Genomic DNA, 27,883 nt, shown 5'->3' on the forward strand with positions numbered 1-27,883 from the left:
AGCTTACAGTTTCGAACAAAGTCACAAAGTGAACAAGCCAAAAAGTGCAAAGGAACCTTCTAAACAAAAGAAGCAAACACCATACACAACTTATTTACATCCAAGTTTATTTTGAAATTCCCAACTCCCCCTGTACAAGAAAAAGAAAAACTTTCCACAAAGGCAGCAGTGATCTGTCAGAGATAGTACTTTCATAGGGAAGGAAACAAAATTGTAACCACAGTGTCTTTTTCGTCCTGTTCATATGTCTACTGCTGTCATCTTTGGCTAGGATTTTCGGCTGACAGCTTCCTGGCAAACCCAGTTCCTGGGAAGCGAAAGGTTTAAGCCAATAGAATAGAGCGGTGGGCTTTACATTTTACAGTGCCAATGCAGGAATGTTATGGACCTCTTCATTACCGCAAAAAAAAAAAAAATATATATATATATATATATATATACTTATATATATATAAAAATTAAAATATGCAGTTTGTGTTCAGAACACAACAAATATTAACTAATGGGGAGACAGAGACCATATGTTGAATTTAATAAAACTGGACAAAAAAAAATAATAATAATCTACAAAAATGGAACTAGGTAAATATTACACAACAACCTTTTTACCTCTGTTTTTTTATTCCAGCTTTCAGTCAAACCTCTACACAAAACCAAAATTCTTGGTTTAATTGCTAGCAGGAGTTTTTGTTTAAGGATCTGTTTAGAAGAATATAGTGGCACGTAGAGACGTGAGATGCAGTGTGTGGCTGTGGGGAGGTGCTGGTCGTCTGGAGGCCGGATGGTAATGGAGGGCATTGGCTGGAAGCCTTCCTCGCTGGCTGGCAGAGAGGGGCTGGACGTCCAGAAGTACACCTGATGACCAAACCAATGTGTTATTAAAGGTGCAGTATGTACATTTTATGGGGGTTTTTTTTTGTTACATATTTGTCACTGTCTTGTGACAGTGTAATACGAGATCTGGAAACATTGAGCTCCTCTGCCTTATATGGACCTGCCATCATCTGCAGAAATTCACTGCTCAGAAAGAAACAACCAATCAGAGCCAGGAGGAGGGGCTTAGCGCTGTCAGTCACCCTTGTGTACCTTACTTTCTGCTACAGCTGGTTTACCACAACAGAAGCCTGCCACAGATGCCAAGGTTAGCTTGCAAGGCCATCGTTAACAGGAGATAAGCAGTTTTTTCTGTAATGGTAAGCTGTTTTCTCTGCCATTAGCGCGTTCACAAGGTTGATTGACAGTGAAAAGAACCTCTTCCTGGCTTTGAATGGTTGTTTTTGACCAGGAGAGATGCATTTTTTCAGACCCCAATAGTAGCATAGATGAGGTGGAGGAGCTCTTCCTCCATCTTTTCACAGATTATCTGTCTCATATTTTACTGTCATGACATGGTGACATTAAATCTGTAAAAAATGTTTTTGTATAAGTCGCATACAGCAGCTTTAGCTCAAATGGGTTTTATTTGACTTTAGATTGTAATTAAGCTTAATTCCATGTGGATTTGGTCCATGGTTGTTGAAAACAAAACGCGTGTCGAATAGGCTTAGGCCACATTTATTTGTCATACATTATCCCAGGAATCATTGACCAGTATGAATTAGGTTTGTTTGATGGCTCCACACAACAAATTATAATGCAGTTCTTGGAAAGAGTGGTTCCATAACAAAGTAGTTCAATCATTCATAGGAAAGTTCAAACCAGTAAAGCATTAAATTTGGCAAGAAAAAATGCAGACATTTCTTTTAACTGCCAAGTATTAATTCCCCATTTCCTGTATATTGATAGCAAATGTGATGCATTTATCTTGAAGTTTTTTTTTCAACTTATTTACTTGTATAAAAAAGCCTATTGGCATACTACTACTGTACTACTATTTATTCTGCAAAAAACATTTATTCAGGCTGTTTTAAGCACATTCTGCTAATAAATGAGGTTGACAAAGATTGAATGCTGGGTTTTGCAGTGCATCACAAAGCTCACTTTGATACAGAAGCAACATTTGAGGAATTCACTCATGTTTACTGAACTCTTGATCTTAACATTATTTTATTAGATTTTTAAAAAGCAATTATTAATTTAGAAAGTGTTTTAAAACGGCAAGAAAACCTTACATTTCTAAAAGAAAACCTGAAAAAAAATGTAAATCTCCCATTAAATCAATTTATAATCATTAATTCAAGGTTAATTTAAGGAAAAATAAGAAGAACTTACCAAATCTTGCCTCTCAGTCATACTCATCTTTTCTACTATGGACCAAAACCATCGTTTAAACTGGAGTAGTTTATCTGCATTTTCCCCTGTAAGACCAACAAGTGTTTTTGCTAATACGCTGTGGCAGAAACATTAAGAAGGAAACCATCATCAGAGCGGAACCAGGTCCAACGTAGGCTGCAGCGAGCGACAGACCTGATTCATCGTTGAACGAAGTGAAGCTGATGAGCATCTGAACGTTGACTTCTCCACAGCCGTTAACCAGCAGCCGGAAGTCTTCAGCTGTCAAATCCTCCAGGGCGTTTTTAGGAAGAACGTCCAGCAAACCTTTCCTCATCGCCTTTCAAAGAAACAAAGGGAAAAGATTTTTGGTGAATCACACCACATTTGCCCCCAAAATAAACCCCACCGGTCTCAAAGGCGACATCAGTGTTTGACTACGTGGAGCGGCTGCTCGGCCACCACCAGCATCCTGTGCTCCGCGTACTTCCTCACATACTCGTAAACGTTGTGTGGAGTTACCGGCATGTTGACCCCGCCCGACAGCAGCTCAACCTACACGACAAACAAAATGACTAAATCAACGATCTCAGATGTGTTTTTTATTGAGATGACTGGTTTCAGGCAGGTTCAGTTAGTCTTTACTGATGTCTTAATTAAATCATCATTTAATTCCGTTCATGCAGTTCAAACTCAGAATTTATTTCATACTTTAACTCCAATTTAAATATTTTTTCCGTTTATCTTTGATCACTTTTTTTAATTGAGATTTTTACTGTTTTCATCTTTATAGGGCTTAATGTTATCTTCACTGAGTTTATCTTGTAGCATAAGTGTTCTTATCATTTTTGAAACTTTCAAGATTTCTTTTCCACATTGTATGAGTTTAGCTCAATACATTTTCAAATATACACTGAGAAAATAGTTTCAACATTTCCTGAGAGATTCCTAACACTATAGATTCCAACAAAAATTCATTTTAAATTCTTTTTTTCTTATTATTTTACCGTCATTTTTCAATGAAATTGGCAGTATGAGACATTTACTTTTTGTTCCACTATTTCCCACAAATCACTAAACCACTAAATCCTGAAGTCTCATTGGATTCAGGAGCAAAACGACCAAATGTTTAGTTTTAAACTTAGTAAAACCAACAATCACGTTTCAAACTTCAGTTATAATTAAGCAGTTTGTGCATCTTTGGAATCTTTATCTTAGTTTATAACAAAAATAGTTGTTTGATTGCTTTGCGTTTACACCAAGTTGGTTTAAGAACCATGAACCTAGATTAGAACCCAAATCTGAAGTGAGGTAATCTACATGCCAAAAACAATGCCTATTGTTTTTGAAAGAGCGTTTATCTGGAGTGTCAGTCACAACATCAAAAATCTAAAAGTCAACGTTTGACAAAAATTAAAGGGTGCCACTTAATAGCACAATCAAGTACATATGTTGACTTCCATTGTTATCAATATGCTATAAATTTCAAATATGACTTAAAAGAAAATTGACTTTGTAATTTAACGCCTTGAAATTGGGTCTCTGTCTCTATAAAAATAATCCTGCTCTTTCTGAAACTCTGCCTTCAGGAAGTCATTAAAACATGGCTCCTCTAATAACCCTTTAACATTTTCACCAGCATTTCACTGAGAAGTAGCTCCTATTATGAGCTCAGCTGATGTGCAGTTCGACCAGGTGTTTGCTAATTGCTACTGGCTAGTCTGAAGGAGCCGAGTGGCGGAGTGCAGGGGAGGGCTGCTCTTGTGAGGAGGAAGCTTAGAAACTGCAGCTCTGAGCTGCACCTCGAAGGCGGAGGTAGGCCCAACCAGTTTTGCACAACTGAATGGTTGTCATAGGAGATTAAAGGCTTTCTTAAACATGGATAAAAGAATCAAGGCAACTCTCCAGATATGTTTTTGTTGAGGGAATAACTTTATAGCATTATGTAAAGCTAAAAAATTTTTTGATTTTACATAATATTGCCCCTTTAAAATTGTTCAACAAGTCAAAGATAAAGGTCAAAGTTCTTCAAGTTTTAAGTACTTTTTTTTTTTAACTTCTGAAACTATGACGACTAGCTGCTCCCTTTAGTCAGGTTGTATATTGAAACGACATCAACAGAGGCTGGTACCTGTCCCACCCCTTCCTCCTTGCAGAGGTCAATAGCGAAGGCCAGATCCATGGCAGCAAACACAGCGTCTGCTTCTCCCGTCTGCGAATGGCGGATCAGCTGCCGTAAGCTCTCGTACATGACCGGGTCAAAGAACGCAAAGTCATGCCAATTCACCTGCAGTGACAGATCGCACATATGTTCGTTATTTCATTCAGGAGGAGAAACAGATGTGTAGAAGCTGCAAAACAGATAAACACAGCAAAAAGCTTTCTACCTTTCTACCGAGCAACACTTTGATCACGTGTCTGTTCAGCGTGATTGGACAGAGTTCATTCTGCAGCAAGCAGAGTCCCAATATTCTGGAGGGAAAGGAAAGTCACGGATTATTACAGGTGACACATTTCCACCTGACCTACAACGTCATGGGATTCAGTTCCTTTCTCATTTACCTGCCGATGTTCCTGAAGCAGTTGAGTCTGGCCTCTGTGTTTTTGCCCGGCCGGGGGGAGTAAAAGCCCCGCTTGCCGGGCTGGTAGAAGAGGGGGGCGTTGTCGTCGCCATCGTCCGGATCGTCCAGTTCCATGTCGACGACGCTGCGCGTTGAGCCGTGGCGCTTCCGGTTATCCTGCTGCTATAACAGTAAGGAAACGCTTCGTTAATTTTGAAATCTCAGATAAATCACACTTTTATTTATTTCTTTTTTACAAGTGATGGTGAAAAGGAGGGAAGGCTAAAAAAAAAAAAAGGAAAAAAAATGGGTTACCTGTGCTTTTTCAGAGGCTTCAGGGAGGCCCAGGTCCAGGATGCTGTCAGCACCATTTTCCCTAAACAAGAAGAGTTTGATGTTGGTTAAATGATAAAAATCAATGTAGAGAACATCTACATGGAAGAGACACTGCTGTGATTTCTACAGGGTTCAACCGGCTGTCCTTCAGTAAAATTCAAGCATTTTCCAGTTAAGTTTTCAAACTTTTCCACACTTTGGAGATTAAAACAATAAGTGAACAAAACAAACAAACAAAAAAAAAACCTTTAAATTTACTATTATATGTCTGGCTCAGATTATTACTGTTAATATTTTTTACAGTAATAATCTGTATGCTACAGTCAACAGCTGGGAAATTTTAAACTAAAATAGCAAAATTTCAAGTTTTGAAACTTTGAGCCATTAGGAATAACAAATATTCAAGAATAAAAGCAACAAATGTTCTCAGTAAATTTTCGGACGTTTAGCAAATACAGAAATAATTTAGGTGATTTTATCTGACATAAAACAAGAGAAGTTTGGTCTGATTTAACTTGAGATTAAAAAAAAAAAAAAGTCTGTATTTTTATTATTTGTATGAAAATATCTGGTATTACTAGGCCTGTCGCGATAAACGATAAATCAATTAATCGTACGATAAATGAAAACTATCGACGTCATTTTAATTATCGGCATTATCTTCTCTTCCGGCCTTTTTCTCTTTCTGTTGATGACACTGAATGAAAAAAAGGCTCAACTCTGGTGCTCTCCACCAACATCTCCCTTCCTCATTTCCTTAGTGTAATGTCCAGTGCACACTACACCAGCTTAGAGCTGTCGGCCCATTTTCAAAACCTGACAGATCACACATTAGCCGACAGGAATCCTACTTATAACTGTTCGATCGGGTTCGTTCCTGCCATGTGGTGTCCAACAATGGGCACAAAATAATGGCTACAAGTTCAGTGAACTAATTTTAAAACCAGGCATTAATCAATGCTTTACTACAATCTACCTGCAATGCATGTGGCTAGTGTCAGCGTAAAGTCCTGACTGAATGAAAATCATTAGAACCTATTTACGTCACGTTAACGAAGAACAGCTGAAAAGTTACCGGGTTTATCAACTGCGGTAGCAATTTCGCTCCAACTCCTCCTCTTGTCATTTCTATATTCTTTGCACAAAATGTTGAATAAACATTAATGTTGTTTCCACATATCATCTCCAATGCCCGCTGGACTTCAGGTTGCACTGTGTCAGCTGTTTGGGATTCCCCTCTGTAATTTCCCCTCAGAAAGCATGAAGGACAATTCGCCCTTTCTGATTGGCTGCCTGTCACATTCAACAGGCTGTGTTAACGCTCCCAGTCGGGGAAAACCCCTGATTTGGATCAGAGCAGCAACAATATCTACCGTAACACACCACACACTACAGGATGATCGGTTACGAAATCGTAAGCGACAATCTTAGAACGACCAACGGTCTAATATTGTCGTAAGGGGAAAATCTGGGCAAAAAAATCGTGTAGTGTGAATTATTGCATCAGGTAGTCGATGTGCCCATTTTCTCTATTTAAATCTAATTATTATTGAAGGGCAACATAGTATACAGACTTCATAATCTGCACTCTTTTGGTTGAATGCAGTATTTATTTCCACTTTGGCTTTATGTTTAGTTTTTATTCAAGCACATTTTTTGTTAATGGAGACTGAGAATCCATTTTATTTTTGTTTTTGGTTGTTTTGTTTATTTTGTTCATCATTTCCAGTGTTTAGTGTTCTTTTGAAAATAAAGTGTATCTATCTTTGGCAGGAAATCGCATGCATTATTACGTCATTTCCATTAGATCAGTTTAAGAAGGTCTTTAAAAAATATTATCGTTTATCGCAATAATTTTTGAGACAATTAATTCCTCAGCAAAATTTGTTATCGTGACAGGCCTAGGTATAACTATACACAGTACTTTCCAAGTTTAGGCTTTTAAACAAACATTAAACTTGCACTTTATTACAAAACTGTGCAGATTGAATATCAATCACTTTCAAATGAAGCACTTTCCAAATCTTAAAACATGTAGTTATGAATTGAAGCATTTTCAAGGATTTCAAGCACCAGTACAAACCCTGTCTTCACTACACGCCTGCTCCGCCGGGTGAGGTGGATTTACCTTCCATGTGCAATGAGAAGCTCCATGGCTTCCTCCACCCGGGCCCTCAGGGAATCCTCGCTGGCCAGCAGCAGCAGCAGCTGAGCAGGAGAAAGCTCCAGCAGCATGCCGGTGATTTTACTGGCAAACGCCTGCAGAGAAAAACGCACTAAATTACATCCAATCACTGAGAAATAATGAACAACTCTAAAATCCCTCCAGATTTAACTAAATTGATGGATGATTACCGGTTGCATTGCGTGAACTCGAGGGTATAGCCGTTCACCAAGCGCCTGTCTGTGTGCAGGCAGGGGGTCAGGCTCGTCGCTGGGGTTTCCCTCAGAGGAAGGCCTGAACGGCCGGGTGTCTATCGACAGCTGCCTTCTGGAGTCCCTACGGACCAAAACAACGTCAGAACCACAGAAGCACCGATCTGATATTAATATCTGTAAAAAATAAATAAATAAAAAATCTAGATCTGACATCAGTGACAATGGACCAGAACCATAAGGGCAGATCTATTCACTCCAATTCTATGATTTGAACTCTTGAGTAATATAATGCTCTATTATTTATTTTTACGTTATATTTAGAATTTGTAGAATTCCTATTGGAACTTTCTGAACCATTTGAAAGAAGGTTTGTTGTGGTTTATTTTTACATGTTTGACTAAGATAGTCAACCTAATATGTCCATCGGCTGTATTTGCAGCTTGGCTACTTAATGTGAAATGAATCATTCTGCCTTTGTTTTTAAAATAGTAAAAAAATTGTGTTACAGCAGTTAATCTCAACACAAGATGTCTCCACTGCTAAAATAAATCCTAAATTGCCGGCTTACACTTGGAAAACCAGAAAAACCGTATTTCAAAATGTTCTTTATGGTTTGCTTTTAAAGCAGGAGTATATCATTTCATAAAAAATGTTTTGTACATATTTGTTTAAAACCATCACTCCCTTCTCCTAGAGTCAACTACAGAAATACGCCACTCGGTCAGAAACGACCAGTCAGGAGGAGGGTCTTGGTGCTGTCAATCACCTTCTTGTGATTTACCCCTTACTTTCTGCTACCCTACAGGTGGTTTCACAGCAGAGTTTGCCATGAATGCTACGTTAGTTAGCATGGCCACTGACAGTATGGCCAGCAGTATGTTGTTTTTCCACTATTAGCACATTTAGCAGCATATACAAGGTTGACTGAGAGCACCAAGATCAGCCTCCTGGCTCTGATTGGTTGTTTTTGGTCAGTAGCGGTGCGTTTCTTTAGACTGCAATAGCAGCACCGGGTGGAAATGGAGGAGTTTGATCTTTTCAGAGATTATCTGTCATATTATGTTCTTACTCACCACATGTAAAAAAACAGATTTTTATAAAAGTTAGATACTGCAGCTTTAAACAGAAATCAGAATCTGAAGGTCACTAAAACTGGAGATCAGAAATGAGAAAAAATTTGTACTGGTACGGTTCCCATATCTTTTTTCTTTTTTTTTTTTTTTCCCCGGCTGATCAGCGCTGACCTGTCTCGGTCTCTCCGAGATCCCGCTCGAAGCCCTCCACTTCTCCGCTCTCGCTCCCGATCTCTGTTTCTCAACCTTTGCATCAAATCTGGAAGGTTAAAAAACAAAACAGACAGAAAAGAAAAATAAAATACATTTTCAGTGGGGGCGGGGAGCAGTTTTGTCCAAAAATACATTTGCAACAGCAAAATGAAATATTTTCAGCATGACTGAAGCATCATTTATGGCAGGATAAAATGTCGTAATATGCAATAGTTTCTATGTTTGGCATACTTGAATTGTAATCGTGATGACACGTACTGCTGGCCTGCATGCCCTTGCTGACACTCTGAACGCAGTCCAGGTTGGGCAGCTTGTCGTTGGAGAGCAGCGCCAGCGCGATGGCCGTGTAGAAGCTGCGAGCCACGCCGCTGCCCTCCCCGGGCTCGTCCTTGAATGTGACCTTGACCCGGTGCACGGCCATGGGCGTGGTGGTGCACCGCCTGCCGAAGTGGCCGTTGAGCTGGCGCATGGTCTGCTGTATCAGCTGGTCCCGGTCGCGGTCCACCTCCAGCGCCAGGTCTCGAGACTGGAGGTTCCTCAACTTCTCCATCTCCCGCCGGAACTTGGACTCCTTCACCTCAAATCCGCCCAGCTCCGTCAGGATCTGGGGAAACGAGACAACAGGATGGTTATCTCAAGCTCCTACGGTAAGAAATGCTTTGATGACTCCCAATACAATGGAATAGATGCAGCTGATGGACGCTGAACGGCACCAACAACTTTAACGTGAAGTATAAGATGATCAATAAGTCACTGAGCTTCTAGGAAGGAAATAAATATTAATTGCGCTTAAACAATCCAAACACAACATGTTGAGGTGAATGACTTTCCTGCTCAAGTTAAATGCAAACACAATATGCAAAAAAAAAATCTCTAAAAATGTTCGCCATGTTTTCTAGAATTTAGCAAATATAAATAATTCTGGCCATTCTAACCGACCTAAAACAAGAGAAATTTGGTCTGATTTAAACTTCAGATGGTGAGAAAAAAAATGTATCTGCCTTTTTATTAGGTGTATGAAAAACGTGGTTTTCAACTGTAAATATACACTTTTAATGAAACATTACATTGCATTTTATTGCAGCTTGAAAATCAAGCACTTCATGCAGAAATGAAGTGCTTACAAACCTTGAAAATACCTAGTTAAAATGGAAGAATTTTCAAGTTTTTCCTCGTTTTGGGCTAGCTTCTATAAAAACTTAAATCAGGCTTACTGATCCAGGCTCAGCTCCTACATCCTCCATGAAGACGCGACCGAAGAGCTCCAGTGACAGGCGCCAGCGGCCGAGCAGCATGTCATGTGAAATCATCATCCCCATGAAACTGCACTGCGGTCTGGACAGCAAGAGGCGGGGAAATAAATAAATAAGTTAGACGCGATTTCATTTAAACCTTCACATTCATGATGCGTTTTTGAAGGGAATTGTAGCGGCTCGCCTGAACGACGGGAGAGGAGGCCCGTCGCTCTCTGTGAGGCCGATCTCAGCCAGGAGGCTGCTCTTCAGCTGGGCGGCGATGGTCGCGGGGGAGACGGACCCGCTTTCGAAGTCTCCATCTCCTGCTCGCCAGCGTCTGGTTCCCCGTGCTCCGCTGGCCGCTTTCCATACTCATGACGTTTTTTAGGTTGGCGGTGTACGACATCTTGTAGGCAGGATCTGATTAAGCGAGGGAATGAGAGGCTCTTCAGCAACATCAGACATTTTTAGGAGATAAGGTTGCAATATGTAAAAAGTTATTTTTGGAACTTTTTACAAAAATATGTCTTTTCCATATTTATGAAAACTTTCACCATGACGTAAATGTAAGGCATTAAACAGACAACTTGTTAAAAAGCGGGGAGAGGGAGGGGAAAACGGAGGGGAAAATCAGAGCCAGGAGGAGGGTCGCAGCGCTGTCAATCACTCTCCTGTACGCTGCTCAATGTGCTAATGGTGGAAATACAACTCGCCGTTCTAGGAAAACCATTTATCAGCCATCATCGGTGGCTATGCTAACTAGCAATAGAATTCAAGCAGGCTCTGTGGCGATAAACCAGGTGTATCTTAGCAAAGAGTAAGTGGGAGGGGGTGAGCATGAGGTTGACTGACAGCGCTAAGACCCTCCTCCTGGTTCTGATTGGTTGTTTCTGACTAAGTGGTAGATTTCTGCAGCTAATACTAGGAGAAGGCAGAGGACTTCTTCATTTTTTCTCCACAGATTATCTGTCTTACATTGTACTGTAACCGAATAGTGATAGTTTAATAAATATGGAAAACTTTTTTTTAATAAAAGTTACAATCTGCAACTTTAACATCGAGTCAATCATAACTGTTTTCAAATATCCACATTTCAATTATGCAAATATATCCATAGCAAACATCTAATCTTGCATAGTTTTATAGACTGTAGAAATTTGGTTATGCATATGGCTGGTATTATTAGAAACAATGTTTGTTTTATTATTGCTGAAGGTTATGATGACAATACTGGTTAGAATTTAACCACATACATGATGTGGCATGGGCTGATATGGGATATTAATAACATGATAACCAGGAGGAAAAAATACCATGGCGCCACAGAACTTAACATTTATAGCATGAACTAAGACTTTAATTAAAAAAATTTTTTTTTTTAAACTGAAAAAATGAACATAATTGTAAACATCTGCATTAATTCTTATTGAAAGCAAGTGAAAAGTAGTACCCCAATTGCTGCCAGCTGACCAGCAGTGCACAGTAAAAGGTGAGGAATGGAGAGATGTGTGTCACACAATGCTTCAAGCAGCTGGAGAAAGCTGCAATTAATGTCTTGTTAAAGGTTTAAAAGCGCAGGAACAGACTGAGGGAACATTTATGCAGTTATGAATGTTAAGCCTAGGTCACATGGCAAGATTTTTAAAGCGGTCAGCCAATTTTCAAAACCCGAGAGACCACAATAAAAAATCTGAGGTATGACAGGTTTGGTCAAAGCCACAAACAAACCGAGTTCACTCACCAACATTCAGGTTTCAGACGGGAAATCTCGCAAAACCTTTTGAGACCAAACGTGAGCTCAGAGTAAACAAACATGGCCGACCGGGAAGACGCAATGACGATAGTTTGTGGATTATTTAATGGAGAAAAAAAAAACTACAGAAAAAGACGTCTCCAAAGTCTACTGGACTTTCAGGTGTGCCATGACAGTTGTTTTGCCTTCTTTATCTAAAACTCCCCTCTGTGTTTCCGTCACCTCGCTTTCTGATTGGCTACACGTCACATTCAACAGGCTGCGTTCTCGTTCACCACCTATGTTGTGAGATCAGGCCAAAAACAAACCAACATTTTGACTGTTGATTTTAAATTCTTCCAACCAAACCAGATCACTCTTAACACACACAGCAGGAATCTCAGTTATGATTATTTTCAGAACCATTCCAATAATCAGAGCCTCTAAGATTGAAATCAGGACAAAAATCGGCATAACAATCTCAATGAATAACTTTTACCATCTTAGTATCTTGATCCAGTAACTAATCCATGTCTAGTCAACAGCGCTCCAGCAGCATTGCAGTAATTAAAATCTACATTAGTTGTTAGCATCGGGGCAAAGAAAGTCCATCCAGCAGCCCAGATATATTATTGTCATGGAAACCATAATGCATTGCCCTTGTAGTAACGGTCCTACCACATAATGCAGTCCTTTGTGATTGTGATGTTGGTTATGCAATGAAAATTTTGACTCAACACATATGCAGTCCCAGTCATACATTAAAAAAACAACTGCAAGTATTTGCCTGGTGAAGCTGGGAGGGTATGAATAAGGTGGAGGGAGGGCAGGTTAGAGAGGGGCTGGTGGTTTACCTCCAAGCAGTTCCTGTCCATGCTCGTCTCAGCCAGGCCTTTGGTTGTCATGTAAGACGAAGCGTACAAGCCCTGAGAGGGACGCCCAAACAGATCCTCCTTTCTGGCGTTTGGCTGTTTGGTGAAGAACCAAAACGGAGTTAAAGCCACGGAGAACAATTCCCCAGATGTACGGCATAACGGCAGACATGAACTTCTGAGTGCAGTTAAACGTCTGTAATGTCTTGGTCATCGCTTTGAACTGTCCTTTGGGGAGATTTGAGTAATCAAAGTCACTGTCGCAAACATTTACTTAGCACTCTTTGATTCATGAAAAAAAAATCTAAAGCTATATCGCTTAACCATCAAGAGTTTAACCAAGACTCCAATGACTCTAGCTACACACTTTAATCAGGCCTATAATTGGCTGTGTTTCCAAGAAGCCTCCAAATCATATGTAGACTGGCTGTGAACAGATCCCAGATCAGCCGTACAGGAGAGGAGCCTGGTCACGTTTCACGTCTGGAAGTCTGACCTGCAGTAGGTGAGGCTGGTCTGCCAGTGGGATGGCCTCGGCCAGGGGAATGTCGAAGGGGTGGGAGGGATGCAGCCCAGGAAGGTCATCGAATCGAGCGCCTGAAGAACGGGTGGTTCTGACCCGTTTCCGCGGGAACCGAGTCCCTCGTCCTTATCCTGCAGGGTCGAACCTTGTGGTAAGAGAGAAACGGAGGTCAGCTGAGAATATAACATGTGTGATAGATTAAAACACAGCTGTAGACTGCAAAAAACACAAAATCTCAACAATTACTTTTGGTCTAGGCTCTAGAGTAAATATGTTAGTTCACTTTAAAAAAAAACGACAAAACTAATTTACAAGTAATTTTTCAGTGGTATACAGGAGCCTGTTTTAAATACTTAATTCCTTTTTTAAACTAGTACTTTAAAAAGTACTAGTTCCCCAGGCAGATTATTTCACTTATGGGAAAAAGTGAAATAATCTGCCAATTTTTACTAATACTAAGGAATTATTGACTAAAAAACGGTAAGAAAACTAGATCAAAATACTTTGTAAGAAGTTGTATTTTTGCAGTATTTAAAATTCAGTGAGTTTTTCCCCCTACTTTGATTGGTGTCTTCGTCGTTCTCGTGCTCAGAATCCTCATTGTCCAAACCGAGCTCCAGAATCTCTCGATTCCTAAAAGAAAGAGGAAAAAAAGGGTTACAAATGTTAAGATTTTAAATTAAAAAAACAACTTTTTGTCGAAGCAATACACAGAGCCCAACTGTGGGCAACCCTTTTTGTCTAAATTCACCTTTGGTTCTTCCATCTGTGGCGTGTCCAGGGTGGTCTGCTGATTCATGGCCTTTATCCAGTAAATGAGGGCCTGGAACACGTAGGCCACGTGTTTCAGTGAGCACACGTCCAGAACAGGAAGCACGTCTGAATGCTCGTCGTTCTGGGAGCGCATCAGAGACAGGGCGTAGTTCAAGAAGTCTCCCCGTGCCGACATCATGCCCTGGCGAGCCGTCAACAGTGTGGCTGCTCTCCTGAAATTCAAAAAGAAATTGTTTTATTTCAATTGTACGTTTTAGTTAGTTTTTTTTTTAAACGGATAAATCCGCTGGGAGACTCTGCTACCTCCGTCCTTCCAGAGTGCGGAGGCTGGCCTCCTCCCGGGCCGTCATGCGCTCGCGGCGAGACGAGGTGCTGCGAGGCGTGAAGCGGGTGGCTGGGGTGGCCGGGGGTCTCCGGCAGACGACAGAGCCGAGCCCGTACCGCAGCTGGGCCTCGGTGGAGTCCATGATGGACACCATCCAGTTCCAGGTGGGAATCAGCTTTTCCTCCACATAATTCTTAGTGACAAACAACAACTCTTCAGTCAGAACCTAACCCAAATTATTATGATGGAGATCAGTGTGTCCAACAAACGGATGGGTTTACTTTTGCTCTTACTCTGTCAAAGTTTATTTAACCTGTGGGGTTCCCAAGGCTCCATACTCGTTCCATAGTTGCTTTCATTTTAAATACAGCAAGTATGTATTATTTCATCTTCTAATTAAATATTTTACAATTTATAAGGTAAATCAGAAATATATACCTTATAAACCCATGTAGGGGTGGCCAGGCAGTCAGTAAAACACAAACAATGACTGCAGCCCAACGAATGCATCAGCTAAAGTATCGTCTGTTTTTTTTTGAGTCTCCATGGATTCCGACCTCACCCAGAACTTGTGTGTAAAAACCAGGAATGCAACACTTTTATTCCCATTACCTGCAGGTTGACTGCGTCCTGGTAGGAGAGCTTGACAGCTGCAGGATTACTGCGAGTAGACGAGATGATTGTACTTGGGAATCAGACTCATGAGGTCAGAAATCTGCCTGATGACGATGCTGTAGGCGCGGGCCAAACTGCTGGCCGAAGTCAGGTAGCTGCTGGTATTGCTGGCTTCCAGCGCCGCCGCCGCCGCCGCTGCACTGGAGCTGATTGCGCTGGAGCGCCGCAGGTTTGTCGGGTCGATGTATATCAAGCCAGTAGAGCTCGCTGCGTGAAAACACAGTTGAAATTGACCAATTCTTTAGAAGCAAGACTATACTCGTTTCAGTATTGGTAAGCTACAGACCAGCAGGTGTTGAGGAGGCGGACGGGCCGCTGCCGCTCGCTCTCTGGCTCGGGGTGTTCCTAACGGCCCACTGCATGGAGCGGGGAGGCCTGGGCGGCAGTGTTGGCGTGTGAGGGCGCTCGTCGTCCTTCTCCAGCGGCTCGTCCAGCAGGAACGTCTCCTGGTCGACGTCGTCGCTCTGACTGCTGCTTGCTGTCCGAGTCGCTCGAGTCGTTCGACTGAGAGTCGTCCTCTGAAAGAAGGCAGGGACACTGCTAGCACCTTCAGCAGAAAGAAAGACGAAGGGAGAGAGAAAAAAGACACGTTCAGTAGTTAGATTTAAATCTCTAACTTTTCATTCGCTCACGTTTACACAGACAGAAATGCACATGAGTAAATCACACCACTACAAGGCAGAACACAGCAAATATGACAGGAAGAAAAGTATAATGTCTAATGAAACTTGGGTTAAACAAACTGTGGTTTTAGTTTGTTTTTTCTTCCCACATAAAAACTGTACCTAGAGAGAAATATTAAGGCTAATCTGATCAGAATCTGAAAAGAAAAAGCATCAGCAATATTAGTAGGATATTATGGCAATGTATGAGTTCCATTGTAGATAGAAGAAAAATAAAAAAAAATATAAATAAATTTCCATCTGAAAATTTTAATTTTGAGATTTTAGAAATATTCCAGAAAAGGGCATTTCTGAGTTTGAAAATTTGCTAGAACCCCCAAGAAACATGGATATTTTCTGAGTTTAAAAGTTTCAACTTTTTCTAGAAAATATCTGAAATTAATCTCAAAATTTTCGTTTTTTGTAGGATTTTTTTACTCCTGAAACTCAGAAATGTCCGTGTTTTTTAAAAGAAAATTTCTGAGATTCATCTCAAAATTTTCGTTTTTTTGTAGGATTTTTTTACTCCTGAAACTCAGAAATGTCCGTGTTTTTTAAAAGAAAATTTCTGAGATTAATCTCAAAAAATATTCTAGCTAAATTGAGACTTTTCTAGAAAAGTTCTAGAAAGTTTTTTCTAGAAAATTATTTTTTTTGTCAGAGATCAACTCCCCCGCCCCCCATCTACAATGGCGCTGATACGTCAGAGGACACATATACTGTACAAAATTTAGGCAGGGGAAAAGAAAAAACATCATCACAAACCACTGGCAATAACTGAGTTAATTATTATTTAAGTGAAAGGTTGACAAGACGACACTTGTGATGAGAGACGCTCTTTAGCAAACATGGGGCAGTAGTCGGGACGTATCAAAAAGGGGTCAAACTGAACGAACTCTCAGAAGGAAACCGTGTGTGCAGTTTGCAAAGTCACTCTCGCCCTGCAATCTGTGTGTGCATTGAAATAAAGAGGAGCTCATACCAAAAATAGGAAATGCCAAGGACACCCTACTACCTGCAAATGAAATACACGGGGTATTCAGCCAAGGGTAGTTTGGTCCGCTGTATCATTAGCTCTCCTACACAGAAATCCCCCACAAACCAAACCGCTTCTCAGAGGACTGGCCTCTTCTTTAAATCAGGAATAAAATATAGAAATTGTTTAAATGCAATTGGTTTTTTTACTTCTCTCATAAAACACTAAGGTCAAACTAAAATGAATGTGGGGGGGGGGAATGTTTCCTAGAAAAGAAAGATTTAACGTGATAGTCGAGAATTCTTTACAAAAGGTTCTGGTAAACAGTTCTGAGTAATTATCATCTTACTGTCAGCAGATGACTCTCTTAGCATCTTGATTTACCATAAATCCAAACTAGTTGGTCCCAGAGGCTAAAGCTAGCAGCTAGTTAGAGAGGTGACCAGGTGAGACTTCTAAAATGTTACACAGTCCCATTTTCATGGGTAATGCATCATCGGTGATCTTCCTGAGTGAAACGCACGCTCAGAACGAAGAGTTTTTGGTCAGACAAACAGTCCTTCCTTACGATAAAGTGGATTGAAAGTTGCTCATTCAAACCAATAGAAAGTTTTTGCTTTTTACACAGTTTTACTTTGATATCAGTCAATCTGACTTAAAGTAAATTACATTCTCATCCTTTTATAGAGGAATATCACTGCTGGACCTCCATTCAATTGTAAATTCTGTATTTTCCAGACTATATGTTGCATCAGTCAAAAAAACAAAAAAGTGCCATGAAGAGGGGGAAAAAAACATGTACAAGTCACACCTCACTGTAAGTTGCAGAACCAGACAAACTATGGAAAAAAAGTGTGATATAGTCCAGAAATACAGTAATCATCAGCTCCTCTGTAAATTCCCACTTGATGTAACACTGAAAACGGCTCAAAGGTAAAACAACATTCGCATAAGCATATTTTAGACTTCATGAGATTGCATTTCTTTTAAAATGGTTAAAATTCTGTTTTACTTCAGCCTTTGTAATCAATCTCGATTTTTACAAAATGGATGCCGAGAGAGTCATCTGCTGCAGGAAGGAAATTGTCTGCTTAGAACAGTTCAACAGAGTCTCAAAGAGTCTAAGCTTTCACTGTAGAAGTAAATCTAGTATTAGTTGATAAAATGCTAAAATAAAGCTGCTGATCAACCTGCTTCAGAGCCGGCAGTTGCTGCCGTGACGACGCTTCTGCGACCACTGGCGTTGTCCTGATTGCTGTGGTTGCTTTCGCTGTCACTCTCCGTTTCGGCGGCTGCCAGCAAGTCCAACTCCATGTCACTTCCTGAACGCACAGACCAATCAACATGATAAAGCTGACTGGTGTTTTCTTTCCAGTGATAAAGTCAATAACAACATTAAAGCTCTAGAAAAAACAATAAGAAACTAAAACTGTCTCACCATCTTCATCGTGCTCGTCATGTTGACCTTCAGCTTCAGCGTTTTCCTCCCCCTGCTCCTCCTGGTCATCATGATGGTCTTCCTCGCCAGCTACTACACCCTCTACAACTTCAACCTGAGGACAAAAACCAGTCAGATCCCCAAAAAAACCCCAACAAAAAACAACGTGTGGTGCAATCAATCTAACTTTACAAAGTAACACATGTGAAAACATATTATTTCACTGTTGGGTTGGTTTTTGCGGCTCCCTGACTACAATTCAAGAACTTAAATAAATTAGGAAAAATTATAGCTTTCAAATCAAAATCTACTTTAGATGCAACACAAAGTGATCATCTTTCCAAAACTTTCTGATTTCCTTCTATCTATTTTCATAAGAACTAGCAAATAACATTACTCATTAACCTGTACTCTAAAGTCCACCTTGCTGCACCCAATCTGCTTTTAATTGCTGAATTAAAACTTGGCTAAAATACAGCAAGTGTTTTCTAAATGAACACTGAACAAGATTATGTTTTAATAGCTCAGAATAGACTAAATATTTCTTCAGTTTCCTTCAATCAAGCCCAAAATAATAAGCAAACTGGGGGAAGGTTTTGGATCTACAGAAAAAAAAAGAGATTAATTTAAAGCGTTCATGTTTAGTTTACTGTCAAGTATGTAAAAAAAAAAAAAAACAACAAAAAAAAACAGCCTTCTGTCTACAATGGAACTAGCACACTGGAATAATATTCTACTAATTACGATTTAAAATTAATATTTCTTGGTCTGGAGTTACTTTTGAGCTGCCAACTTTGGCCCACATAAAGAGAATGCCTGCACTAAAAAAAAATGCAGGCATTCTCCTTTTTTAGTTGCCAAAACCCAAAAGTACAAATTGATCCAATTGTTTCCAAATGTTAGTGCAAAAAAATTAATAAGAAAGAAAGATGAATTATTGTCATTGTACTGTAGCAGAACAACAAAATTCAAAACTGCACCTTGATGTAGTATTCATATTACAATCAAAAAAAAGACAATAAGATAAAATACACTTTAAAAGACAATACAAATCAGGATAAAATAGAATAGTATGGCTGTTTAAGACAGTTATGGCATATGGGGGAAAGGTTCTTAGTGAGTCTGGAGGTTCTGGGTTGACTATATCTATAACAGATCAAACATGGCTACCCACCTCTTCCACATCGGCTGACACGATGTCGTCCTGCTCCTCGTCTCGTCCCCTGACGGGCTGAGACTGGCTGCTCCGTCTGGGCTGAGGGTTCCTTATGATGTAAGAAGCAACTGTTTGGATGGAGCTGAAAAAAAACACACAAGAAAAATCCTCAAGATGCATCAACAAGTAAAATCCAGCCTCATCTTCTCCAAAGGTTCTTCAAACTGAACCGAGTCTTCATGGTTTGTGGAGAACAGAAGCTGCAACAGCCATGCGTTTCACGGCTTTCGGCCCACCTGCTGGACTGGTCCGGCGACGACCTGGGAGGAAGCGGCTCCACGGAGAAAAGCTCCTCGCTGCCCTGAACTGCGTCTATGCTGGTGCTGGCCAGCGTGAACGGAGCCGTGGGCCTCGCTATTCCCATCCTGACCGGGACGATGAGGGACTCCGCGACGTTGCACAGCTCCTCCACCGCGTACGGCAGCAGAGCCTGGAAAACACGCCGACACTTCCCGATGGGCTGCGGGATGAAGTTGCTGTCGGGGGGGAAAAGACATGGAAACCCGTTTTTAGAACAAAAACCTACAAGGTGAATTTTCAAAGGGTTGCGCCCAAAACCGTAAGCTTTGGTCTTACTTTTTCTTCTTGGAGGAAGCCATCTCTACGCTGAGGATGACAAACACACGCGCGACGGAGCGCAGGAACCTTCTAGTGACGGCCACCGCCTCCTCTCTCCTGCCCGGCGTGTATTTGTTCTGCAGCTCCTTTATCAGAGTCCCCAGTAGAGTGTCAATAAACTAAAGGGGGGGAAAAAAACAGTTTCAAAGATGACCATCGTTTGAAAAAAAATTCTAGATCTTTCGCATTAAAGCAAACAAAACTAAGCTGAACACACTACATGTGAACTTATGAAGAGCATATAGACTCACGGTGATGTCAGGAGCACACTTGACAATGAGGCAGTGTGTGAAACAGTCGAGGCGAATGGTGCCGCTCTGCTGGTTCAAGTACACCTGTTCTTCAGGCAGGAGGTGAGCAATTCTGCTGCTGGCACTAAGTCTGACACACAGGGGAAAAAAAAAAAGAAAAGTCAACATGTTGAGCTTACACCAGGGGGGCCCAAAGTGTGGCCCTTGGAAAGAGTTTGTTCAGACCCTGGAAAACAAGTCAAGAACGATGAAAAAGGCCAACAAAAAAAGACAACAAAAAGTTTGGACACCACTGCCTTACACCAAAACTGACTCCATAGAACTCACATATTTTTTGCAGATTTATTTTTGTGTTTTTATGATGTAAAGCACTGCCTTGTTGCTGAAATGTGTTACACAAGTAAACTTGATTGATTGCATGATTAAAACAAACGGTCTTTGTAAAGATTGTCATTATGACAATCTCCTGATAATTACAAATGAAAAAAAGAAAATTACTGAAATATTCTGCAAATTACTCAATTTAAATAATTTTTAAAAAGTAAAAATACAATGAAAATTACACAAAAAATAAATAATTAACAAGAGGTTAGCCTATCTGGCTAAATTGGAAGCTATTGCTTTATTTTTCCATTATTCACTAGACAGCCCTGCAATTATTTTGCAATCAGAGTTGCCTTCTCCCATTTCAAGACATTTGTATACCTAAAGTAAAGAAAAATAAGTAAAAAAAACTACAGCTGTTAATACAGAATAGTATTTGTGCCCTGCATACCATAATATGCCTCATACAGGCCGAGTTGCTCTAAAAACCCAAACAAACATTCTGCTTTAATACATACGGATCTTTGTTTTCCTGAGAACCAAACAGGATCATAGATTTGAGGGCGTTCCAGTCCTGTAGGACTCTCTCCAAGGCCAGCTGAGCGAAGCGAGGAGGTTCCAGATCGTGGTCTGGCATATCAGAGTCTGAAAGAAGACAACAGCGGTTGTTTTAGGGACATAGTCCTGAAAACAAGCACAGTTGATCCCATAGGATGCACAAAATGGCATGTAAAAGAACTAAACTTTTGGTAAAACCCACCCTCTGCATTAGCAGCCTTACGGTTCCGGTCTTCTCTGATGCGAGGCGGTCGGTACTGACAGTGCTCAACACTTTGCCTGGCTACAGTCTGAACCAGGAACAGTAATATATGCTCCCCCCTGCAAGAAGAATCAAAAAAAGTTATAGATTCATTTTCTTTTCCACTATTTTTACTATTTCATGTAAAAACAAAACTTGTGGCAAGTTCACTTTAGGTGGATTGGATGATTTTTCAGCTTGACTAGTGACCAGCGAGACGAAAACGGAAAAATCCGGTCCTTTTAGGATCAATAAATGCACCGTATCTATGACCTATAATGTCCGGCTGGCGATACTCTTCAGTGTGGAGGCCATTACTGAGTGAGGATGACTCAAATTTAGCTATTTTTAGCATAAAAAATGAGGAAGCAAAGAGATTTCTACAGGATATCACCAGGTTTCAACAACTTATATTTAACACTAAAGCTACCGTGAATAACATTTAACACCACAAAACTATAAATATTAGAGATAGTTGGGGGATTCTATTGTATCATAACCAAGCATAGCAAAAACCTACATTTCTGGGGTGTCTGTGGCTGTTGGCAGCAGCAGAATTGTGCTTCTCACACGGCTCTCTGCAGCCTTAACACCCACAGCACCAAAAAAATTTTTTGTTTTTGTTTGTTTTTCTTTTCCTTTTTTTACAAGGAATGCACCTAGCCTCGTAAGTTGGCAAAAGAAGTGAGCCGGTGGTGAAAACGCACACAAAAAACCTAACTAGATACCTACTTGCTAATATGCCCTTGTTAGCTTAATGGCCAACAAGGGTATGTTAGCAGGTAACTAACGATAGCCTCAACTACCTGGAGTCACAGAACACAATGAGAATTGTGTGCAACTCAATGTTCAGACAAAAAAGTTCCTACAAGAAAGAAAAGAAAAGACATGCCAGTATATGAGATAAAATAGCCAAGACATGGCAAAATTCAAAGATTTGCGATGAATGAATGTATTTAAGGCCAACTCACTTTTTTAACAAAAAAAATGATTGTAAGACATTTTTAGGTCTTAAAATTTAGATATGAATTTAAGACACTGACACCCTGTCTTACACATGTCCAAACAGCTTTAGAGCAATTAGCTGGTAATAATTAATAATTTTTGACCACTTACAGCAAGAATCCTGTTTTAAAAAAAATAAAATTTAAAAAAGCTGACCTGCTGTTTGGTGTAGTGACCAGGTTTGTTGTCGTTAGCAGCCTGTAGAGTAAATCCAGGCGGGCAGCCTTCTGGCCAGCTATCAGTGTTTTGCACTTGCATTTCTCCCAACAGTCACAGTAAGCTGTAGGGGAAGTCCTTTTCAACCTGAGGCAGAATAAATTAAAATCACAATAAAAATAATTAATTATAAGCAAGGAGGAAAATGTTTCTCAGGTCCCTGCAGAGCTGATGTGAAAACAAGGACTTACTTGCAGTCGTGTCCTTTGTGACACACTCTTGCACACTCTGTGCAGCAGCAGAGCGACTCAAGCAGGCCGCATGTTCGACACTCAAATATGTCCTAAAAATCATAAATTCTGAATTAGAAAAAAATTCTATTCAAAAACAAACATGATATACCAAGGCTTAAAAGTGAAAAAAAAGAAAAAAGACAAATTGTCCCTCTTATAATGCTTTTCCTTCTGTCCTTCATGGCTGACCTGGTTAATGTGCTCTGCTCCGGTCCAAGTGAAACTGCAGGTGTCGTTGCAGCAGAGGACATAAAGCGGAGAATCATCTGGGTTGGTTCCCACAGGACAAATCATCTCCATGAACATAGAATCCGCATCATCTTTCTCCGGGTCGGCCACTGTGTTCAAGACATTTGAACAAAAGGAAAAAATGAAAACGGGGAAATAAGAGTCGAAACACACAATATGAGGCAACTGGGACAAAACCCAACAGCCTTTATTTAACTCATAACCTGAAATGCTCCAGATATTATCCAACTCCTTAAAATGGGAGTATCATTTCTCAAAATGAGTTTTCATCCCTGCAGTAGTTTATAGTGTAAAATAGGGTTGAAACCGATCCGCTTTTTTCATCTCCACTTCTTAAACAGCAGCTGACTTACTCTTGGCTATTTTTTGAGCGGCCTCAAGCACAGTGATAGCAGCTGGGTAGGCTCTTCCACTGACAGCCAGCATGAAGGGGGTCATTCCTCTGGCATCCCTGTCAGACAGGCAGAGAAAGAAGGAAAGAAGTTCAGAAAGAGAAATACAGGAACAACACTGGCTGCAAAGCGGATCATTTATCTCCTTATAGGAGAACATGCGGTTGAAAACTCCTACTTTGCAGAGAGCAGTTCCCATAGGTGTGGCCTCAGAACGACGCTGTCACACATCAGCTTCAGGATGAGGTGAGCGTTGGCCTTCCTGTCTTTAGACTCCACCACTGATGTCTCTGTTGACGGTCCTGTAGGAAGGCAGAACACAGAACGGGAGTTTAGTTTAAAAACATTTAAACGTGTTGCTCATGTGGCTTCAACTCGAACTACAGAGTTTAGATGTTGAAAAGTCATAATGTTTTATTTATCCTCACAAACCGGGATTCCTACACACTGACCAGGTTAAAATAGCTTGAGCTTTTTCAGCATCTGCAATAACATTGCAAAGAGTTGAACACAAAGTAGAAAGCCTTAGCCTGTTTGAATAGAAGTGTAGTCAAGAAAGAAATTGTAAAAGTTGGTTTTGTATAGGGGTGGGCAATATGGATTTAGAATTTTATAGCAATATTTTGTGCTACTATTGTGATAATGATAAAAAATTATGATTAAATATTACTTCTATATGGTTGTAACTGCATGGCAGCATTCATAGCTCTGCAAACACAAATATTGTTCTTGAAAAACATTCTCATTTGAAATGGGCTTCTTAAAGACACCAGTCATGAAGAAGTGTGACATATCTCTCTAAGCTGCAGAGTCACTACATTTAATCACATTTTCAAATGTATTGATATTTATTGATTGAACGAACTTTGGAGAAAATAGTAAAAGTAGCAATCCAACAATACAGACAGTTTGGGAGCTTTTTAATTGGAATTATTGAGACAACAATAAATCTAAATTCTTATCACGATAAGAAACTTATCACGATAAATGCTAAACAATATAATAAATGCCCAGCCCTACTACCTGTACTTTTTTTCTTTTGTTCCACAGGAAGTAACAAACCTGGTATGGTGGAAGTGCTGGGGCCCTGGTTAGAACCAGAGGAAGCTGTGGTGAGTGAACCAACTGCTGGTGCGAGAATGAAATCAATGTCACCATCTGTGGATGAGAAGGAAAAAAATCATTTAAGATTGTTATAAGCTTATCTTGCAGAGAGCAATTATTAACTTTTGTCTAGATGCATTCACCAGGGTCCATAGGCGGAGGGTCTGGGACCCAACTTGACGGGGCGATGGGTGGGGACACGGGGTCCTGGTGGTCACCGGAGGACGGCCCAGACTCGTGGCGGCCGAGACCTGCTGCTCTAAGAGACCTCCGCATCATCTCCCTTAGACGGAGCCTGTTGGCAACGCACAGCAGGATGGGTTGAATTCATTTTTAAAGCATGAAGTTGCTCTTCACTTGTTTATTCTGTGCCAATACTGATTTAGCAGTAGCGTACCCTCTGCTACTGGAGGAGCCAGTCCTGTTTCCAGAGCTGTTGCTCGACACCACAGAGATGGCGTTGGCGATGGCCTCCACAGCAGACAGGCGCTCTGCAAATGTGTTTCTCTCTGACCTTTCGGCTTCTAAAAGACAAAACGGCTTCGTCAGTCACATTTGCAGGAAACGTCCGCAGGAAGAAATGGATTTTAAAGTGACGGGAGCAGATTTTAGCCTTCAATAGCGTTAAAAGATTGCCGTTCCAAGATAAAATATTGCACATTAAAATGGAAAACCAGAGACTGGAATGTGAAAAAGGTTAACCTTCCTCTTTGGTCTCTTTGTTGCTAACAGGGAAGCAGACGGAGACGGCGGCGTGGAAAATGTTGCGGTTTCCGTCGCAGCGATGGCCCAGCAGCGCCCCGAGGCCCTGGCCGCCCTCGTCCAGGAGGAAGGCCTGCTCCAGGTTCATCAGGTACTGCCGGCACGCCTCGTAGTCGCAGCGCAGGACGTGCTGCATCAGCGTCTGTTTCTGCAAGAATTATTAAACAATTCATCTGATTAATCGTGATTGTTCGTTTGTTGAAAATATCATTAACTGGAGACTCACCAGAGATGTAATTAAGCCAAAACTATAAAGATGTATATATATACATATACATATGTATGTATCTTGCATTTGAGATATAAAAAAACACCTTTGTAAATATTAGTGCTGCCACTAGTGATTATTTTACTCACCAATGAATCTATAGATTATTCTGACAATTAATCTGATAAAAAAATTGACACATTCTGCAGTTAAATTTTTTATACAATATTAGAAGTACAATAAAAGATGCAAATTAACAAATAATTCTTTTTTTAAATATGAAAATTATATAGATATTTTTTATTTTCTTTTTAACACAATTTGAACCATGTGAAGCAAAAACTGTAACCCAAGAAGTTCTGGGTTGAACATATTTACAAAGTTTTTTTGTATTTTAAATACAAAATATACAATTTACCCAGAACTCCTTAAGGGGCATAGTTTTAGCTTCACCCGATTCAAATTCTGAAAAATCTTCTACTAACCACCTTTTGCTATCCAATCGGTTTTTCCCAGAAAAAAAGAAAAATGTGATTATTCAAGGCAGATATTTACCTCGACAGCCATAATAATGATAGCAGCTTTCTTTTTAATGGTGGAGTTAGATGGCAGGTTGACCAGAGAGTGCACCCCCATTCCCAGGCTGTTTATAGGAGGCAGGTCCAACCAATCAGGGTCCCGGATTCCCCCCATGCAGTCTTTAGCCATGGGATAGATTGTGCCATTCCCGTCCCGGAGGATGATGGGAGACTCCTGGGGAGGACAAAAATGGCAAAAGCGTTTGTAGTCAACTGCTGAAGACTTGCAGAAAGGTAAGAAATAGTCCATGCAGTGTGAAAAACTCTTGTAAAAGCCAAAATTAGCTAAAAAGCTAAAACTAGCTAAAATACTAATGATAGCATCGAGGATACCACTAGCATGCTGGGTTACAGTAACATATTCCATGCAATGTAAAAAAAAACCAAAAAACACACAACTCGTGTAAAACCTAAAATTTGAAAAGGACAGAAACGTTCCCCTATTCCTTCTGATAAAAACGGTGGGTGAATGAAATCCATACTTTTTATGGTTCCTGAGATATCAACATTTGTTTGGAGGCATCGTTTAGTACGGTGACTAAAAAAATATATATGTCACATGCAGTACGAAAAAAGCAATGTGAAAAGCTCAAATTATTCCCAGGTGTTAAACAGCATAAAAGCTGTTAAACTGCCCAACTTCAAAATGGCCGCTGCCTTGTTTCCTCCATGACAGCCCTGAAACTGGATGATTCATTGCAATTAATAGGCAGGACCTGAAACATCCACTGTGAAACTCAACGGACATTTTATATTGCAATTCTCAATTCTGCCACAGAATGGAGCGGTTTCCCCCATTTCTATGAAAAAATTCATAAAAAGCTGAATGTTATAAAAAGTATGAGGGTTATGAACACCAAGAGATATAGCCGGCATTAGGAGAACAAGCTGAACAGTATAAGAGTTGAATGGTGAAAATAGCACAAAGTATGCAGGAGAAGAAGCACGGCGAAATTTACAGAGCAACCAGAAAAGTGGAACCAGAAAAGTGTGAATGCATGCAGCATTCACACTAATAATTAGAATGCAATTGACTGAAGGAAAAGCTGCAGCTGTTCAGGAGGCCACCTTACCTGCCCTGCAGTGAAGATGGCCACGTTGCACTCGCTCTGGCCCAGGAAGGCCAGGTTGCTTGTAGGAAAGTTATTCTCCTGCTCAGCTTTGCCTGTGGCCAGGTCAAAGATGCAGTACCTTACCCAGTTACCGGTCTTCAGAACTGCATGGACTCCTGCAAGACAACGAAAGGGGTCAATACTGTCCCAAAATATTATTATGATTCATCCAATTTCCGCAACATAAGCAGACTTGACCAACCTTTGGAGTCAACATTTACAGCCAGGATTACGGCCTTCTCTGGGATGCAGAGCTTTTTAGGCGTTCGCTGAAAGCAATCGGGAACCTTCGGGGTTCCACCGGTTTTGACCACCTGAAAGTTAAAGCATCAACATATACCTGATGTTGGAAAGCTGGAGATAAAACACAAACAAAAAAAAAACGTTAAAACAGTAGAAGTGAAGCGTCTACCTGCAGTTCGTCTATCCTGAGGAGCCTGCAGTCCTGTAACAGTGAGGATGGATCCGAGTCTGGAGGAGGAGCGCTGCTTTGGTTTGTTATGCTACTTGATGTTCCGGGGAACTTCACAGCAACGTACGCACCATCAACCTTCAGCACCTGGGTTGTGATGAGAAGACGGCACACTTGGAATCAAAGATGATTAGGAGAAGCTTGGTTTATTATGATTTCAACGCAAGTTCTCAATGTGTAACATTTATTTTCTATGTTATGCATGAGTTTCTTTGCTTAGATTAAAACAACACAATAACATACGTAAATGGAAATTTTAAGTGACTATTTTCCAATGGCAATTGAAATGGAATCAATACTGATTAATCCTTTGCATGTTTGGTCTTCAACAGAATCGGGTTCATTAAACAACCTGCCAT

At 40.5% G+C, this 27,883-nt stretch overlaps 1 protein-coding gene across 1 annotated transcript; it reads right to left on the reverse strand.

Annotated features, from left to right (window-relative positions):
* Window positions 1–88: 88 nt before the first annotated feature.
* On the reverse strand, window positions 89–27,883 carry LOC116731643 (E3 ubiquitin-protein ligase UBR5-like). The gene is given in 55 exon segments (XM_032581459.1): window positions 89–669; window positions 672–855; window positions 2,212–2,297; window positions 2,407–2,551; window positions 2,653–2,766; window positions 4,343–4,498; window positions 4,599–4,683; window positions 4,774–4,955; window positions 5,088–5,148; window positions 7,237–7,367; window positions 7,464–7,608; window positions 8,732–8,819; window positions 9,005–9,377; window positions 9,988–10,108; window positions 10,211–10,302; window positions 10,305–10,342; window positions 10,345–10,422; window positions 12,588–12,708; window positions 13,109–13,170; window positions 13,173–13,205; window positions 13,208–13,253; window positions 13,255–13,280; window positions 13,695–13,771; window positions 13,891–14,121; window positions 14,213–14,277; window positions 14,279–14,317; window positions 14,319–14,345; window positions 14,347–14,427; window positions 14,847–14,894; window positions 14,896–15,116; window positions 15,196–15,385; window positions 15,387–15,430; window positions 15,433–15,456; window positions 17,738–17,869; window positions 17,986–18,100; window positions 19,160–19,283; window positions 19,438–19,677; window positions 19,778–19,938; window positions 20,071–20,200; window positions 20,913–21,039; window positions 21,155–21,273; window positions 22,355–22,501; window positions 22,606–22,697; window positions 22,837–22,985; window positions 23,250–23,347; window positions 23,467–23,590; window positions 24,351–24,446; window positions 24,536–24,687; window positions 24,790–24,916; window positions 25,095–25,302; window positions 25,918–26,115; window positions 27,014–27,168; window positions 27,255–27,366; window positions 27,465–27,637; window positions 27,877–27,883. Coding segments are annotated over 55 exon segments (6,426 nt in total). The 3' UTR covers window positions 89–643.

The sequence above is a fragment of the Xiphophorus hellerii genome, chromosome 13 (genome assembly GCF_003331165.1).
Source record: "Xiphophorus hellerii strain 12219 chromosome 13, Xiphophorus_hellerii-4.1, whole genome shotgun sequence".
Lineage (NCBI taxonomy): Eukaryota > Metazoa > Chordata > Actinopteri > Cyprinodontiformes > Poeciliidae > Xiphophorus > Xiphophorus hellerii.